A 17,817-nucleotide genomic window follows, 5' to 3' on the forward strand; every position below is an offset into this window, starting at 1 on the left:
CAAGCACTAATAAAAGATGTTTCTCTTGTCTCTATTCCAAATGAAAGTTTGGGACAGAGGAATGGGTTCTGGCCTTACAGTGACATGAGTTTCACAGTCTCCCTTTTTCAGAGTGAGATTATATTTTCCTGTGCACCAAGAAGTTCAGCTATTCTCATTTGGTGATGATCAGAAACTGTTGAATTCAGCTCATGTCACCTTCTGTGTCAATGGGATAAGAAGGGAATATCTCAATTGCATTTTCCAAAAGAAGGCATGCCTGGCAAAAACAAGGATTGTGGGTGTATGGTACCCTCTGTAAATTATTTTTCGAATGGGTCCTTCTTTTAGCAGCCTTTTTGAATTACTAGACTGGTACCTTGGCCCATGAGATATCTTTGTCTGATACACTCTTTCTCTTTCTTTTTGATATCTGGCAGGGATTGGGAAGAATGTCATTTGCGACAGGACCGCCACTCCACTGGATGCCTTTAGGATGATGACTGCCGCCCACTATTATCCCAAGCTCATGAGCATCATGGGTAATGTTCTACGTTTCTTGCCCGCCTTTGTGAAGATGAAGCAGTTGATCCAAGAGGGCTACGTCGGAGAACTGCTTGTGTGTGAGGTACAGGTTCACAGTGGGAGCCTGCTGGGGAAGAAGTACAACTGGAGCTGCGATGACTTGATGGGAGGTGGAGGTTTGCACTCTGTTGGAACCTACATCATTGACCTTTTGACCTTTCTTACCAGCCAGAAGGCTGTGAAAGTACACGGACTGCTGAAGACCTTTGTGAAACAGACAGACCACATCAAGGGCATACGCCAAATCACAAGTGACGACTTTTGTACATTTCAGATGGTCTTGGAAGGTGGGGTGTGTTGCACTGTTACTCTCAACTTCAATGTCCCCGGGGAATTTAAACAAGATATTGTTGTCATAGGTTCCAGTGGGCGGCTGCTTGTAGTAGGCACTGATTTGTATGGACAGAGTAATAACTCGCCACAAAAGGACCTCCTTTTGAAGGATTCCACACTGGTCAGCAATGCCTTGTTACCTGAGAAGGCCTTCAGTGACATTCCAGCCCCATACCTAAGGGGAACAATAAAGATGGTACAGGCCGTCAGGGAGGCATTTGAAGACCAGGATGACAGACGAACCTGGGATGGACGGCCGCTCACAATGGCTGCAACTTTTGACGACTGCCTCTATGCTTTGTGTGTGGTGGACACCATTAAAAAATCAAACCAGCTGGGTGAATGGCAGAACGTTGTGATTATGACCGAGGAACCAGAACTAAGCCCTGCATACTTGATCAGTGAAGCCATGCGCAGGAGTAGAATGTCTCTGTACTGCTAGGTTTTTTGTCACAACTTGGGGAAAAAAAACATGAATCAAGGCAATTATTTCCTAACAGAATAGATGGCATGCATGTCAGGCCTTGGACAAGGAAGACAATATAGGGAATAAATCCCTGCTGTTTAAACCACGTTGCCTAGTTGGTGCTTGAAATATTAGATGTATTTGAAATGCATGTGACAGATTGCTGTTCAAGACCCTTGCATTAACTGTTTACAAAAAAATTATAGGAAGGTAAAACAGAATCCATTTACAACCTGCAGGTGCATAGGTGATTCAGCTACATTTACTGTGAAAAAAGGATTCAGGAAGGTCCATTTGGACATTACTCACCAACCAGCAGGCTGCAAAGATGACGTGTCAGGAAGGCCCTTGTTGCAAACCAAATTGCTGGTGGCTTCTGACATGAACACTTCCTAGTAGGCCTGCTGAGAAAAGCATGCTATTCTATTCCTGTTATATTCAGTAACCCATTGCACCTGCATCACTTAATAGGCAAAATAAGAACACTTGGCATGGATATGTCATGTGACCAGGAAAAAAATGGGCAGCTTGGTTTTCATAGTCAATATGAATGGCATATGTTGTCTTTGGACTTTTTCTTTCTTTCAAGGTATCATAAATAGAAACAGGTATTTAAAATACAAGATGCTCCAAAATAGCAGTATGTTTTAGTTAGGATTCCAGACATTCATGCTTGGCTTCAATACTAAGCACAAAGAGCTGTGGAGAGATCAGGAATGTGCAAAAACTGTCTGCAGTGTGACCACCCAGTCTTCTGATGTTCTAAGATGGTTGGTAAATTCCAGAGGCCTAGCCATGTTAATCTGCCATAGCAACACCAACGATGAATCTTGTGATGCCTTTAAAGATTAACAAGTTTAATGTGGCATCAGTTTTCATGGACCGGAGCTTACTTTGTTAGGAGCATGAAGTAGTCCATCTGAGAAAGTGGATCTAGTCTATAAAAACGTATGCTACTTTACATTTGTTAGTTTTTAAGGTGCCACGCGACTCTTTGTTGTTTCTGATTTAGGGGTTTGTTTTTAGAGTCCCAATTAGAACAAGATTCAACAAAGCATAGGTTTCAAGCAAACTGAACATGTTTTAGGCAGAAATTGTACAAAACAAAGTCTGGTTTAGTCAAAGGCTAAATGTGGTGAATGATACTTTTTGTGTGTCTGAGATTAACAGCCCCCTCTTGTAATGGAGGAGACCTTTGTGGTTATTTCATCACAAGAGTCTCATGCGGCAGTTTTGTAATACCATTGTAGTATCCCTCTGTGTTTCCTAATGGCAAGAGGAGGGCTTAGGAGTTCTGCTGCTGACCCTTCTGAGATTATTCTCATGCATCCTCCTATGTGAGAGGTCACATCAAATTGAAAAGTTCACTGAGCACTTAAAAGAAAGGTTTCCTCTCTCTTGTCAAAAGAAGCTTGTGACAGTACAAGGGATGTTACGTGGAACTGCAAATTTTCCTCTGGTGCAAGAGGATTGAGATTTATACTGCAACAGTTGATGTATATTTGCTTAAAGCAAAAGTTGAGGGAGTTTGCTAGAAGGAAAACACAGCCAAGTAGCTGTTGAAGATGGGGCATGGCAGCCTGCAGCCTAAATCAGCCTTCCCTAACCTGGCACTCTCCGGATGGGTTGGACTACAACTTTTTATCATCCCCAGCCAGCATGGCCACATGGAGATGATGAGAGGTGTAATCCAATACATCTAGATGGGACCAGGTTGGGAGAGGATGCCCTAGGCTGTGGTTAAGCCATATTCATTGCCATAGTTTTGCCCTTAGAAATAGTATTGCCAGGTCACAACCCAGAGAACTTTCTTGTCTTTTTGACAGCCCTGTGGCTGAGAAGGAGGAAGCTTTCCTGCCATCCCCACCCACCAGTAGAGGTTGGTGGCACCGATGTTAGCGGGGCGGCGAATCCATGCCGGGTTTCAGTCAGCACCTCGGATAGCTCCTTTGGAGTTCAGTCTGGTTCTGCCTGAAATCCGGAGCACCATCCCACTGACACTGGAGCCACCAGCCTCCACTGCCACCCACTCCTGGACACGGACACACACACACACACACACTGTCCCATTGCCACACCTACCTACTAGAACAAATAGGCCTCTGTTAAGCAGGGGGCTCTTAAAGAGACAGGAGGGTTCTCTGGGTTGCCACTTGGCAACTCTACTAGGAGCTGCCATTTTGTAAGGTTGCTGACAATTCTCACAAGAGATTCCTAGCATCCTCACAAAACCACTGTTCCCAGGATTCCTTGGGAGTAATAACCATGAGAGTTAAACTGGCTTTATAATGTAGACCTGCCTTTAAACCCTGTGTTGTGTCAGTCATCATTGATCTTCACTGGATATTAACAAAATCTGGTCTAAGGCCAAATGCATAGAGAACTATGGAAGGTTTATTAAGGGCCAAACAAATACTTTGATGAAGGGGCTTAATTCAGCACCCTGAATACAGAACAGAAAGAGCTAGACCAATTTCAAGAATTGGATTGAGCCCTGTTTGGATAGAATTAGATGGGGAACATTGAAAACTGCTAAAATCCTGTTGCACCCTATTCAGCAATGCTCAAGTTAACTGCAGTCAATTCATGCATCTGCTGAGATATAAAACAAAGTGAAGAGAGGATGGCTCTGCCTCTGGGTAGACCAACGCAAGGTTATTTGGGTGATATGTGCTTGAACTTTGGCTTATTTAGCTCGATGTTAGGGAATTCAAGAAACAATCTGCTATCCTCAAGGTGTCCCAGGACATCATGAATTACCTCTCCTGCAGGATGGAGCTTTAAAGGCACAGTGCTAAGTAGTGTTATAACTCTACAGCTTAGGTATCTCCCTTGTGGCTGTATTTCATTGGCAGCATTCCACCTGCGTAGGTAGAGACCATGCCTCTGCATAGCTACAGTGCCTTTCAAAAGAGGGGCCTGCACAAGTATAGAGACTATATAGCATTGTGCAGCTCTCATCCCTGTCCCCTGTTTAACAATAAGACAAAAAGCTTACAGCTAAGCAGAAGTTGAACAATCAGAGGTGCTCTTCCCTTTCAACAGAATGAGAAGGCCTTTAGTGGCAGTAACTGTGTGATACAAGAAAGCCTCTTTCTACACAGATAACTCAGTAGTTAACAACATCCAAGTTGGTTGGTGGTGTTTTTATGTTGTTCGTTTTATGACCATTACATGTGTAGCAAGAATCCCTTGAATAAAAAATAACTCCGTTAATTCAAAAAGAAACAGCATTTAGAATCAATTGATTTTATTTTCAAATTATGCAATATTTTAAATTATTTATTTATTCACTTAAGGTGCGATCCTGTGGCCGCCAGACAGTGTCTAGATGGCCATAGGATTTTTCATTTTCTGGGAACCAATCTCAGAGCTAGTGTTCCAAGGTCCGTTCCCAGAAACCCGACTCCCCAGCCCCTCCCCTGCCGCTTTGTAGGTGGCACGTTTTGGCCACTCCATGCTCGTAAGAGCAGTGCAGAGTGGCCGAAAACGGGGCATTCCTGGGAGCAGGGAGGGGATGGTGGAAGTGCTGTTACGACTCTTCCTAGGTGCCATCTGGCCTCCCCACCCTGCTCTGAGGCACCCTGGCTAGACAGCCAAAATTGGCCATCTAGCCACAAATGCAGGGTGGCTGGAGCATGGAGGAGAAGATCCCCTCCACACTCCGCCCACCCTGCATTGGATAATTGATCGAGTTCGGGGGGAGGGGTTGGACTCGATGGTCTTATAGGCCCCTTCCAACCCTACTATTCTATGATATGATTCTATTACTATCCCTGTAGGATTGCGTCCTTTTAGTCTTATATGCTACCTTTCAGTTAAAAAAAAGCTCCTTGGGCAGTCAACAAACAAATAGTAATAGGCACAAGGTGAAAACCATAATACATAAACATTAAATTCAACAAACAATAAAACCAGTCAAAGTAGTAGAAACAGAAAAATCCATCACAGCCACCAGTTAAAAGTAGCTAGATGATATACTAGAAAGCCTGGGCAAATTACAGCCCAAACACCTACAAAATATACTGCCCAAGATGTGTATACCATCACTGAACTTACACTGATGCTTCCAAAGAAAAATCTAATGGAGCATGTACTCCAGTGGGATCTGTTTAACTTTTCTTTTGATTTGTGCCAGAGTTTAAAAGTATCCAGCCCACTTTGTCTTCTGTGCAGCTAGTTAATATATTACCTGATTACTTCCTTGCATCCTTGGGGCAGTATCGAATAGTGCTGCTGCACATCTGCTCATTCTGTTGCAGCAACTCAAAAGGAAGCTAATGCTTCCTAAAGGAACCCCAGAAACAAGTCAAGACACTTGTTCCCAGAGTGGGACAGATCAGCCGAGCAAAGTTCTGTGAGCTCTGCTAACCTGCCCGGTCCTGGAAATATGCATTTTGGCTAATTTCCAGTTGCTTTAAGAACAACTATCTTCCTTTTGTGCTAATGGTGGGTCCCACTAGAGCAACACTGGATCATTAATAGATCTCCTTTGGATTAATACCTTGATTAGCAATGTAGCTCTGTTACCTCTTCTGCCCCTAGGCCCACAGGGCCTGCCCACTTCCTGAGTAGTGGGCAGGTAAGTGTAGGACAGAATGAGGAAAGAGTGGGATAGGATGGCAGCACTGCCATTAAAATTACCTTTACTATCCCTTCATTACAATGTACAGATTTTCATGCCCAGCAGCAAGATGCACACAGCAGTACACAAAATCTCTGTGTGCTCACGTGTCACAGCCAGAGATATGGATGGCACTGGGTGTAGCAGATCATGGGGGAAAGAATACATTCAGAAGGAGTGGGAGCAAGTTCAAGAAGTCTGAGAACTGAAACACTGCTGGGGAGTTTGAATTTGTTCTGTACGATTTGACTGTAATGTTGTGTTGCTGCGATGCCAGCTGCCACTGCCTGAAAAGCACTTGAAGAATGACTAATATATTTACTGTGTCATTTATAGGGTTTTCACATTAAAAACAACAACATCCCAGTCAAGCCTACTGGTGTCATCCTATCATTTAATTTCATTCTGGGCAGGTCTAGTCAAGTTAGGCATCTCTTTGTTTTCCTGCCGTTCTGTTACGTTCGTCAGCAAGGCTGGTGCAGTAAAGATGATTAAAAAACGAAAGGAATATAAATGGTACCTAGCTCTGTAAATCCTCTTATGTGTATTATTACTATACCATCATCTACCTTTGATTGACTGCAACTCCCTACTTTATCTGGTTCTTGAGTGATGCCTTGTTTTTCTTTGTCTTTCTTTTTTTAACCTTAAAAAATCCAAGTGTACATTTATTGCTGTATTTAATATATATAAATTTATTGCGTTTTACAAACATTTATATATATATATATAGAGAGAGAGAGACAGAGATACAAAAAGCAAACTATATATATAAAATGTCAGTGCATGGGCATTTTATGTACAGTAGATATTTTAAAAAGTTATTTATCAAACAAAAAGGTGTGATAAAAACAGAGTCTATATTTTATATATCTGTATTGTAGATAGAAAAATGAAACGGCGTTTAAATTATAGCAAGAGGAAAAGAGCAAGCGCTGTGATTGTCTTTAGTGTTTTGACAGCCTGGCTACTTTTAATGGAAATCTGCCTTCTGTAGTTCTCGGCCGAAGCAAAATGCATCTGTCCTTCTGTTTCTGTTTCCTGAAAGGATGATGTTCATGTATTACTCTTCCATTGCTTGGGGAATGTAGTTATAGTCGGCCATGAGCATCTATGTGCTGCTTAAAACATGGTTTCCTGCTGTTCTTACATATTTGCATTGTTGGAATAAAAAGAACCTAAATGGTCAATAAAAACATAAAAGGAGATAGGACTCCAGCTGTCAGCCATCCTTCAAGTGTGTGTGTGTGTGTGTGTGTGTGTGTTTTCCTACAGTGAAATATCTTTTTTTCCCCTGACATCTGTCATGACTGATTTGACATACCTGAATTCCAATATTCCTGCTTCTCATGGTTGGGGCTTTTTGAAATGGGGGAATACAGAGGTAAGAACAAAAGGTTTCCCGCCCCTTCCCAGCCTGAGCTGCTGCTGTAAATATGACATTGTTTTCCAAATAGTCTTCATCTGCTTTTATGGTACAGAACCCTATAAGGATCTGATATTGAATCATGGATGAATCCTAGAGATGACCATTTTGAGGTGGTGACTGATGCTGCAACATTATCACATGACTTTTTAAAGTATTACTGGTTCCAGTGCAAGTTGTCTGTGACCTACCATTCTGATACAGTGGCCATCATACACATCGTCATCATGGACACTCACATACATGAGAGGCTTCACCACATTAATTACCTCTTGAAAACTGAGTACAAAGGCATGATCTTGTGCTTGTGCCATCCAGGAGGCTTACTAAAGCCAAGCTTGAGAATGCATATAAGACATTGTTGGTTATATTTTTTTATCCAGAACCCAACTAGGGTTTCCACTGCTTGATTTAGGAGTTAGCTTTGCCAGGTATGCTTTATTTCGAATAGTTGCCATTTATTCCAGGACATCAGAGAACAGATGCCCCTTAATTTTACACTGCCATAGAGTGCAAATTCCCTTTTTTTCAGATTCCCTTATTTCAGACCCCACTTCCCTTATTTTGGAGATCTGGCAACCAAATTGGAAGAGGGTTTTTTTAATAACCTTCAATCTGCAATCCTCCGTACATCTACAACTGGCAATCCACTTAAATGTTCCTTATCAGTACTAGAAATGCCTGATCTTTCATTGACTTTTGAAAAGGGAGGAGATCGCTTAGGAATCTGTCTAAGAGCTGTCTGGCACTGTGTTTGCCATCAATTCTGTGGAGTTCTAGGAAGCCCCCCCCCCCCAAGTGGATAGGCAGCCACTTTAACAGGAACCACATGATCAACAGATTGCTGGTACCACCTTCCTTCAAATTTGTGTTATTTTTTAAAACGAGCACACTGGATATTTCTTTGCAGGTCTCAACTTGGTTCCCTCCTATTCTCCAGTCAACATTTTAAAAATGCTGAGGTCCCCTTGCTGTATTATACTTTAGTCTAACCTTACTGTTTCTCCTTTACCAAGATCATAAACTACTACCTGAGTAGTTTGCCAAATCTCATTAGTAGGTAAGCTTTTCCTTTCACCTTTGGAATTTGATCCCTGCCACTGTTGCTGTTCAGTTGTTAAGTCATGTCCGACTCTTCGTGACCCCATGGACCACAGCACGCCAGGCCCTCCTGTCTTCCGCTCTCTCCTGGAGTGTGCTCAAGTCCATATTCCTTGCATCGGTGATGCTATCTAGCCATCTCATTCTCTGCCGTCCCCTTCTCCTTTGCCTTCAATCTTTCCCAGCATCAGGGTCTTTTCCAGTGACTTTTCTCTTCGCATTAGGTGGACAAAATATTTGAGCTTCAGCTTCCGGATCTGTCCTTCCAATGAGCAGTCAGGGTTGATTTCCTTTAGTATGGACTGATTTGACCTCCTTGCAGTCCACGGGACTCGTAAGAGTCTTCTCCAGCACCACAGTTCAAAAGCATCAATTCTTCGGCACTCGGCCTTCCTTATAGTCCAGCTCTCACAGCCATACATTACTACTGGGAAAACCATAGCTTTGATTATACGGACCTGCCACACTGTATGACAACTGGTTCAATTCCCCGGTTGCAGATCTTTTTTGGCATGTTCGGGCACTATTGCGTTTTAAATAACCAGCACATGTAAAACATGATGGCTTCCTACTCTGCTTAGCAGAAAGCAGGACTGGCCCAAGCCATTTTGCTTCCTGAGGACCAAAGAGCCCCTCCCTGCTTCTATAGACAAGCCAGGCTCAGGCAATGGGGCGTCCTCGTCCACCTCACCTGGGAGGCAGCAGGCTTAGGGGACATGGGCAGACTGCGTGGCACACAGCTCTGTCCTCCAGTGCCTGGATGCGACTTCCTCACAGCTCTGCCTGCCACTTGCTTGTGACCCACTCAAATGCTGCAATGCAGCAGCAGCACATGCGTTATGTGAGCACAGCAGCACACGCGCAATGTCTGCTGGACAGTGTGGCCCAGGACTGGCTCCCGCTCTGTCTGCTTGCTCAGTCCAGGGCCTTTCCCAACAGCTGTGACAGATGGGGAGAAGGCGACTACAGCTTTTTCTGCAACAGGCAGGATAGATGTTTCTATCTAATCCCCCTCTGCGTTAATTCAAGGCCGGCCTTTATATTGGAGGTAAGAGCTCATTAACTCTCAATAGAGCCCTGGGGGAAACTTCATGAAAAGAAGTGCTGGTGATGCATCAGGCCTGTTATAATACAATGATCATATAGATTAAGTAATAACGCAGGTAAATATTGACACAATAGAAAAATGGGGGAAAGAATGTCAAGTGACCTAAAATAAGAGGCATCAAAATATGGGGGGGGGTTCCTTTTTTTTAACATTTTTACTAAAGACATTTGAGCAGTTGCTGACAAGATTGCCAGCTAGGCAGGAAAACAAATCCTGGCCTTTAACACCAGCATAATATGCAGAAGCCAGGTGAATCTTCTCACAGTGTGGAGATAAACACCAGCTGCTAATGTCTGCAGATCAAGCTGTTCATATGGGGAAGAGGAAGCCGCTGCTGCCAAATGCTTCTACAAGTGCCTGTATCCAGCTGTAGCTGAGATAGTGGAGATTCCTCCTGCTACCAGCTGCAATTACTGGGGCTGTCAGCAAGAGAGGCAGCAGTCATTCCATTGTGCCTAGATCTGGGTCAGACTTCCTCAAGTTGGTGTCCTCCACATCTGGAAGGCACCAACTTGGGAAGGCTGCTCTAGCTCCATGACCTGCTGCCTGCCATACACATGTGGAGGATGTTCGAGAATGGGAAGGGAAGAAGAAACATACCTGCAAGAGTGAGTGTGCTATTTACAATCCCAGTAGGTGCAACACAGCTGGTTTGGCAAATGGTGAAGGGGTGAGGCTCTGTCAAGTCGGGTGGGGAACCAAATTACATTTCGGAGAAACTCTTGGGAGCTCCATTCCAGTGGTGGGCAGGGTCCAACATACCAAAAATACCAGCATATTTTAGTTTACAGCTCTTACTGCCAGCAACTCGGCCTTTTAGAATGGGGGAAAAGTGAGTAAAAGCCTAGAAACCATCCCCCAAAAGAATGGCACTATTTTGGGGGCTAAGGGGGTGAAGCCAGGGGAAGAGGGCATGGCCTTCTGGGGAACCCTGGAGGCCCAAATCTGTATCCCTCATTTAGATGAACTGCATGGGATGTGTGTTGGGAATTAAAAAACACTCGCAAAGCTTAGAAGCCAATGACATTTTCTAGGAGCCAGCTTGCAGGGAGGGAGACCTGAGTGTGCCCAGTAAGAGAAGGGATCCTGTTCCTGTTGGTGTGTTTCTAGCCTTCCTGCTCAGTCATAGCAGCCTTCCTCAACTTGGTGCCCTTCAGATGTGTTGGACTACAAGTCACATAATTCCCACCACTGTGAGATTATGGGAGTTGTAGCCTGACACATCCAGAAGGCACCAAGTTGAGGAAGGCTGAGCCATGGAAAACAAGGTAAGGCTGAGGGCACTACCAGGGCTGTGTGTGTGTGTGTGTGTGTGTGTGTGTATGTGTGAAATGGTGGCAACCAGATGGCATGCCTACATTTTTTCAAATGTCAGTGGAGTTTTAATTAATTAGAATGTATAGTCTGTCTTCCTTCCAAGGAATGCAAAACAGTGTAGATGGTTTCCCTGCCCTCTTATCACAACAACCCTGTGATGTAGGTTAGGTTGAGAGTGACTGGACCAAGGACACAGTGAAGCTTATGGCTGAGTGGAGGTTTAAACCTGGGTCTCCCCATTCCTAATATTGGCTTTCCTGAGTAATTGTGCTCAGGATTGCAATTGCCCTTACAAAGAATCTGGGAGTAAATGGGAGTAAATGTAGAAGCTGTATGTTTTGATCAGGGCTTTTCCCTGCCCTGATATAATTTTCAGGTTCATAATAAAGGCAAACACAATTCGCTGTAAGATGTGTACACAATGTAAATAAAAAACGGACTTTAAACATCCAGAATTGCAAAGACATCTTAAATATGGGACTGGTGCAGTGATTGCTATAGTTGAACTCAATAAATGGTATCTATTGTTTTCCCCTATCAATTTCCCCATGTGATAAAACTATACGTGCCAACTTTACATTGGTTTTCTAGCCTTTAACTTGTCATAGCTTCCATTGATCCCAAGCCTGGGAACTATATTTTGGTGAAGTGCTGAGAACTTTGTTAGGGATCCTCTCTCTAATTTCCAGAGTTCTCTGGGAAGAGGGAATGATTATTAAAACCATTTTCCATACCCCCCCCATTTTAGCCCATAGAGTACAGTATATATGCTGTTTTGAGAACTCTGTAGAACACGTTCTTCCATGATATCCGTTACTTTTTAAATCTTTGGCCTGCCAAACGTACTGCCTTAAAGTCTTGTGTTTTAAGATGATTCGATTTAATATTAGGGTTTTTTGTTTTGTTTTTACACACAACACTAAAAGCAGGTTTCATGCTACTTGTATACAAGTTAGGGTGCAATCCTATCTAGATAGGCAGCCGCCTCTGAACTCGGAGGTGACCGCCTATCCAAAGCAAGGCAGGAGAAGAACGGGGGGGGGGGGATTGTTCCCTCCATGCCAATCCAGCCCTGCTTTTTCTGCTAGACAGCCATTTTCAGCTGTCTAGCTGCGGGAGGGCCGAGCGGGAGAGGAGGCTGTGTCGTACAGGCAGATGCACTCGCCCCGGAACGCCCCCAGCCCCGCCCCTTTTCAGCTGCTCTGCACTCCTCTTGTGAGGACGGAGGATGGGGCTCCTCCATGTTGCCTCTGAGGCAGTGTGGATGTGAGGGGAGGTAGGTTTTCTGGGAACTGGGAACTTCCTAGAAAACAGCATATCTTATGGCCGTCTAGCTGCTGTCTAGTGGCCATAGGATTGCTCCCTTAATGTTTTAGTTACATTTCATCAAATAAAGGTTTTAAAAAAAACCTGAATTGTAGATCCAGGAAATGCAAAAAGGAGTTTTAGTGTGAACTGACCTTAGCGAACAATAACAAAATTCAGTTAGACTGTGGGACAGCACAAATTTCCTGAGTCTACACAGGAAAGGGCATTTCATCTTGGACAAAGCTTCCAAGGGACTTTGTGGAATTAGACTCAGCTAACTAATTAAGAGCTAACAAGCAGGAGAACACTGGCCAGAAAATGGTGCCTTTTCAAAAGGGATTGGGCATGAAAAAGTAGGCCATGCCTCACACTTTCTTTTACTATATATATCTATTCATGCAGGCACACATACGTACATATGTACTTGCTCTTAGTACAGGATTTTTATAAAGACCTGACTAGAACTGAAACATACAATAAAATATATGGCTATAAAATTATTATAATAACAGGTTATTTATTTATGTGTATGGAAGATAATGGAAGCTAAGACATAGGGCTGCCACCCCCCACCCCCCCTTGAAAGAGGTTCTGAGCTTTTAAGAACTGCATGATGGTCATAAATTCAAGATGCACAGCCTTTACATAGACAGATACATTGCCGGAGAAAACTGTGCCTGTTAAAAGTCCAAGGTTTCTGCCAGGAAAAAAAGAAGCGGCAATATTTTTTACAGCACAGCCCTAACCATGTTTAATGAGAAGTGAGTCCCATTGATTTCAGTGGGATGTAACTCTGACTAACATGGTTCAGATTGGGTTTTATCTTCATATTACAGTGGGTTGAATCCAGATTTAGGCAAGTGCACCTGGGCTGGTGGAAACAGACTTCCTTGCCACCTCCTCCTCACGGCAGGCACCTACAAATGCCACAGAGGGTTAGGGGACCCTGTTGAATGGGCTGAGCTATGGTGCAGGTGGAAGGGGGGATCCCCAAAAATTGTGAGTAGCCATTCCATCCACAGAAGGCAGATCCTGGATCCATCACATTGTCTGGAACAAGATACCTAGGAATTGAAACTTTTTAGAACATTTATATCTAGAATGATGCTTCTCTGACAGAAACTCCTAAAGTAAACATATGGCAAGTTGTATTGGGTAATGCTACAACCAAGATCCAAACAACTGTGCACCCAGTTCTATGTGTCCAAGGGGAGTTCTACTTATTGATTATACCTCTCCCAAACCAATTCTGGAAATGAGGATAGTTTCAAAAACAGATTGTGATTTGGCGCTTGAGTTATCTGCCCGCCCCGTTTCTATTGGATATGTGCAAGCTCTTATGAATGTCTAAGCAGTTCATTGGATCCTGACGTATGAATTTTGTAACACCAATAAAACATATTTCCTAGGAGGCCATAACATGCATAGATAGAAACAACTGCCACCTACTGACAGGATGGTTCCTAAACACGTGCACTTAAAAAGAAGAAAAGTTGATCTAAGTCTGCCACCTACTGTCTCTGAGTAAAGCTGCTGCAACATAACGCAGGGAAGGCCACAAATGCAGACTTAAATATGGCTGCTACGCAACGGAACATAGTATTTTTTCTTTTGTACATACATAACAAAAATGTGGCAGGATTGGTTGTATTTTTAAAGGCAACAATCATTTTAAGGCTAGGTATCCATTCACTGGGTCCTTTCTTTAGGTAGAGACGTGCATCCTGGGCTTATGCATGTTTACTCAGAAGCCAGTCTCATCCTATTCGGTGAGCCTTATTCACAAGTAATTGTGCATAACTTTGCATTCTTACAGTGCAGTCCTATACGCTACTGCAGAAGTAATGTTCAATGGGACATACTCACTAGTACAGGGGTCTCCTAAGTGGTGCCATTGGGCACCAGTGTGCCCGTGGCCACCTTTCTTAGCGCCCACTAGGTTCCCTGCCCTTCCTGATTTTTACTTTATTTCTTAAGATTTATTTATTTTTTAATTACTGGGAAGCTGGCATGCTGCAAAGCAAAGTGCAGCTCTCTAGCACCATCTAATTTATTTGGGTTCAAAAGAGTTGTTTTGGGTTTTGGAGCTCAGATCTTACCTCTGCCTTGTACTAAGGTTCTTCGCAATGTTACTTTTCCTATAGTCTCACTAGTTTTCCTTCTAGGAAATGAGTAGTTTGTGACTGGCCATGCCCCAACCATGGCAGCCATTTTAAGAATGGCAACAGCATTTTAAGAATGGCAACGGCAACCTCTTGAAATTCCAGATATGCCCACTGACCCCAAAAGGTTGGGGATCCCTGCAGTAAACAGTGTGAGTAGCCTCTTTATAATTCAGGTTACCACTTTTTTCACTATCCCTAGGCCAAGAGTAGTAGAGAAATCAAGTGGATACTGTTTTGGATAAGATAGCTGTCTGAATTGTTAATGTCCTAATTTACTACCTGAAGTAATTCCTTCTATTTCCTAGGGTAAAAATGAGACCACGTGTTTGTTTGGAGCCAAATCTTTTGATTAAAGGCGCAATCCTATCGGGATAGGCGGCCGCCTCCAAATTTGGAGGCAACTGCTCATCCAATGCAGGGCAGGAACAGCGCGCGGGGGGGGGGGGACCTTCTCCTCCGCACTTCAGCCACCCTGCATTTGTGGCTAGACAGCCGATTTCAGCTGTCTAGGCGTGGGAAGTCGGGGGGGGAGGCCGGACGACGAATAGGAAGTGTCGGAAAGGCACTTCCGCCCTCCCCACCCCACCCCCAGGAATGCCCCATTTTTGCTGCTCTTACAAACGCAGAGCGCGGGGCCAATCTGGGGGGTGGATTCAGTTCTCAGGGAACTGACCCATCCTATTGCCATCTAGCCACTGACTAGTGGCCATAGGATTGCGCCCTAAATTAATAAAATTACACACAGCAGTTTTGAACCTAAACCTATTAAGTATTCTTGGGTAGGAGCTTTAAATTAGGATACTGTGTACAAGACCTTTGTTGTCTTTTCCTTGCTAGAAGCAAGGCTAAGGCTGCGCTCCTCTACACCAGCCTGGTGCCATCCAGATGTTTTGGTCTTCAACCCGTATCAGCCCCAGCATAGGCAACAGTCAGCAATGCTAGGAGTTGTCCAAAAGATCTGGAGGGCGCCAGGTTGGGGAAGGCTGGTCTACACTGTCGCTTCGGAGAAGGCCTCATTACACTAAATGGGACTTACTTCCAAGTAAACATGCTATGGCTTGTACTATAGAAATAGCAGGCCAGTGGAAAGAAGGATCAGGATTCCCATGTAATGGAACAATGGCATATACCAGGCTTCAGTCTTTTTAGATCTGGGACCTATCTTTAGCCCAGACATGCATTTGAAGGCCTATTTCTTTTTTCTTTGTTTCTTTCCCATATATGTGTATAGTGGTAGTACTGCTGTTGCAACCTACCTTAGGTGGTTTGCAGCCTACTAGTGCAGTCCCAATCCATCAGTTCAATATAAAGACAAATACCTTGGATCTTGGCATTAACGGACAAACTAACAAAACAAATTATTGCCTTTAGCAGGTGAGATGACTCGGACTCTATTATGAATGATTGACATCAGTTCATGTCATTTGTAAGTAATGAGCTCTTGGTTTAATATTTTCCTGACAGTCATGTGCCATTCTGGTCAGATACACCCCCAGTGTAAGAAAATGTAAGTGCGATCCTAAGTATGCTTACTCAGATGTAAGGCTTTTTGTTTCCAGTGGAACTTACTCCCATGTAAATACGTTTGGGATTACAGCCTAAGCCCCATAATAATGATAAAGTGACCCTGCAGCTTTCCTAGGCCGTTTGAGTTGCATTTTGGTCCGTTATTCTTTTTCTTTTCTATAAACATGTTATGAAAGTGTTCTTCTCTTCCACAGAAAAATATAGTTTAAAAGGAAAAGAGCTAATGGTGAGACTCTCTCTTTCTCCCCCTGCCCCCCCGCAACACTGTTATCGCGCCATACGGACGTTCCCCGGCTGAGTCCACACGCCCAACACCTCGCGCCACACCAAGCAAGGGCGCTTACGTGCCAGGAGGGCTGGGCAGCGCGGGGGAGAGGCGAGGCCTGCCTTCCCCAGCCCGGCGCCTTCCAGACCTATTGGACTACAGCTCCCAGCACCCACCAGCCATACTGGAGGGCACCGGGCTGGGGAAGGCAGGCCTAGGGCCTTCCAGGCAGCCGCGGCGCCCCCTCCCTGCCTGCCTGCCTGCCTTCGCCTCCCCCTAGCTGGGCGGGCCGCGTCTGCGCTGCCCAAGCCGGGCGGAGCTTGCTCGCGCTGCTTGCCTGATCGCAGCGGCCCACCCGAGCCCCGGCTGAGCCGCCCTTTCCTGCGCAAGCAGGTGGGCAGGAGGAAGGGACGGGAGGGATGGGCTCTTGCGGCTCCCTCTGCACCCACCGCTGGCCGTTTCCTTCGTCGCTGCTGCTTCTCTGACGACCTTCTGGCGCCGGCGTCTCCACCTCCCCAGCTCCAGTCAATCTCTGATCTGGCGTCACCATCCGCCATTCCCCTGCGCCTAGTTGCTCTCCCTGCTGTAAGCAAGCTTGCCCGCCCCTTTAGCTATTCTCCTCGCCTTTTTTGTTTTCCGTTTGCCTTCCATCGACCTGCTTTATAAAGTAACCAGCATGTGTTGGACTACAGATGTGTTGAGCTCCAACTCCCCGCATCCCCCAGCCAGCATGTGTTGGACTACAGATGTGTTGGATTCTAACTCCCCGCATCCCCCAGCCAGCATGTGTTGGACTACAGATGTGTTGGATTCTAACTCCCCGAATCCCCCAGCCAGCATGTGTTGGACTACAGATGTGTTGGGCTCCAACTCCCCGCATCCCCCAGCCAGCACGTGTTGGACTACAGATGTGTTGGATTCTAACTCCCCGCACCCCCCAGCCAGCACGTGTTGGACTACAGATGTGTTGGGCTCCAACTCCCCGCATCCCCCAGCCAGCACGTGTTGGACTACAGATGTGTTGGGCTCCAACTCCCCACATCCCCCAGCCAGCATGTGTTGGACTACAGATGTGTTGGATTCTAACTCCCCGCATCCCCCAGCCAGCATGTGTTGGACTACAGATGTGTTGGATTCTAACTCCCCGCACCCCCCAGCCAGCATGTGTTGGACTACAGATGTGTTGGGCTCCAACTCCCCGCATCCCCCAGCCAGCACGTGTTGGACTACAGATGTGTTGGATTCTAACTCCCCGCACCCCCCAGCCAGCACGTGTTGGACTACAGATGTGTTGGATTCTAACTCCCTGCACCCCCCAGCCAGCACGTGTTGGACTACAGATGTGTTGGGCTCCAACTCCCCGCATCCCCCAGCCAGCACGTGTTGGACTACAGATGTGTTGGATTCTAACTCCCCGCACCCCCCAGCCAGCACGTGTTGGACTACAGATGTGTTGGATTCTAACTCCCCACATCCCCCAGCCAACTCCCAGCATCCCCCAGCCAGCTGGAAGTTGGGAGTTCAACACATCTGGAAGGCACAGGTTGGGAAAGGCTGCTATAGGTTCCCGCCCCCTCCTGCTGTGGCCTGTTGATTAACCCCTTCTCACCATC

General features: G+C 45.3%; 2 protein-coding genes across 13 annotated transcripts in view; both read left to right on the plus strand.

The window, feature by feature from the left end:
* The window catches only part of GFOD1 (Gfo/Idh/MocA-like oxidoreductase domain containing 1), a 95,171-nt gene extending 87,978 nt beyond the window's left edge, over window positions 1-7,193 (plus strand). For both annotated transcript variants that reach the window (XM_084850306.1, XM_084850305.1), the window contains exon 2: window positions 420-7,193. In XM_084850306.1, the coding sequence (XP_084706432.1) occupies window positions 420-1,339 (920 nt within the window). In that variant the 3' untranslated portion in view covers window positions 1,340-7,193. The remainder of the gene's footprint in view (window positions 1-419) is intronic.
* Window positions 7,194-16,506: 9,313 nt separating this feature from the next.
* Window positions 16,507-17,817, plus strand: part of TBC1D7 (TBC1 domain family member 7) — a 34,692-nt gene continuing 33,381 nt past the window's right edge. For 9 of the 11 annotated variants that reach the window (XR_014790227.1, XR_014790230.1, XR_014790229.1 and 6 more), the window contains exon 1: window positions 16,507-16,789. The gene's annotated coding sequence lies outside the window, so the exon portion shown is untranslated. The remainder of the gene's footprint in view (window positions 16,790-17,817) is intronic. The other 2 variants (XM_084850309.1, XM_084850312.1) reach the window with 1 other exon arrangement.

Source organism: Heloderma suspectum, chromosome 4 (assembly GCF_057233095.1).
Source record: "Heloderma suspectum isolate Gila_16-S chromosome 4, 16-S_ref, whole genome shotgun sequence".
In the NCBI taxonomy this organism is placed as follows: domain Eukaryota; kingdom Metazoa; phylum Chordata; class Lepidosauria; order Squamata; family Helodermatidae; genus Heloderma; species Heloderma suspectum.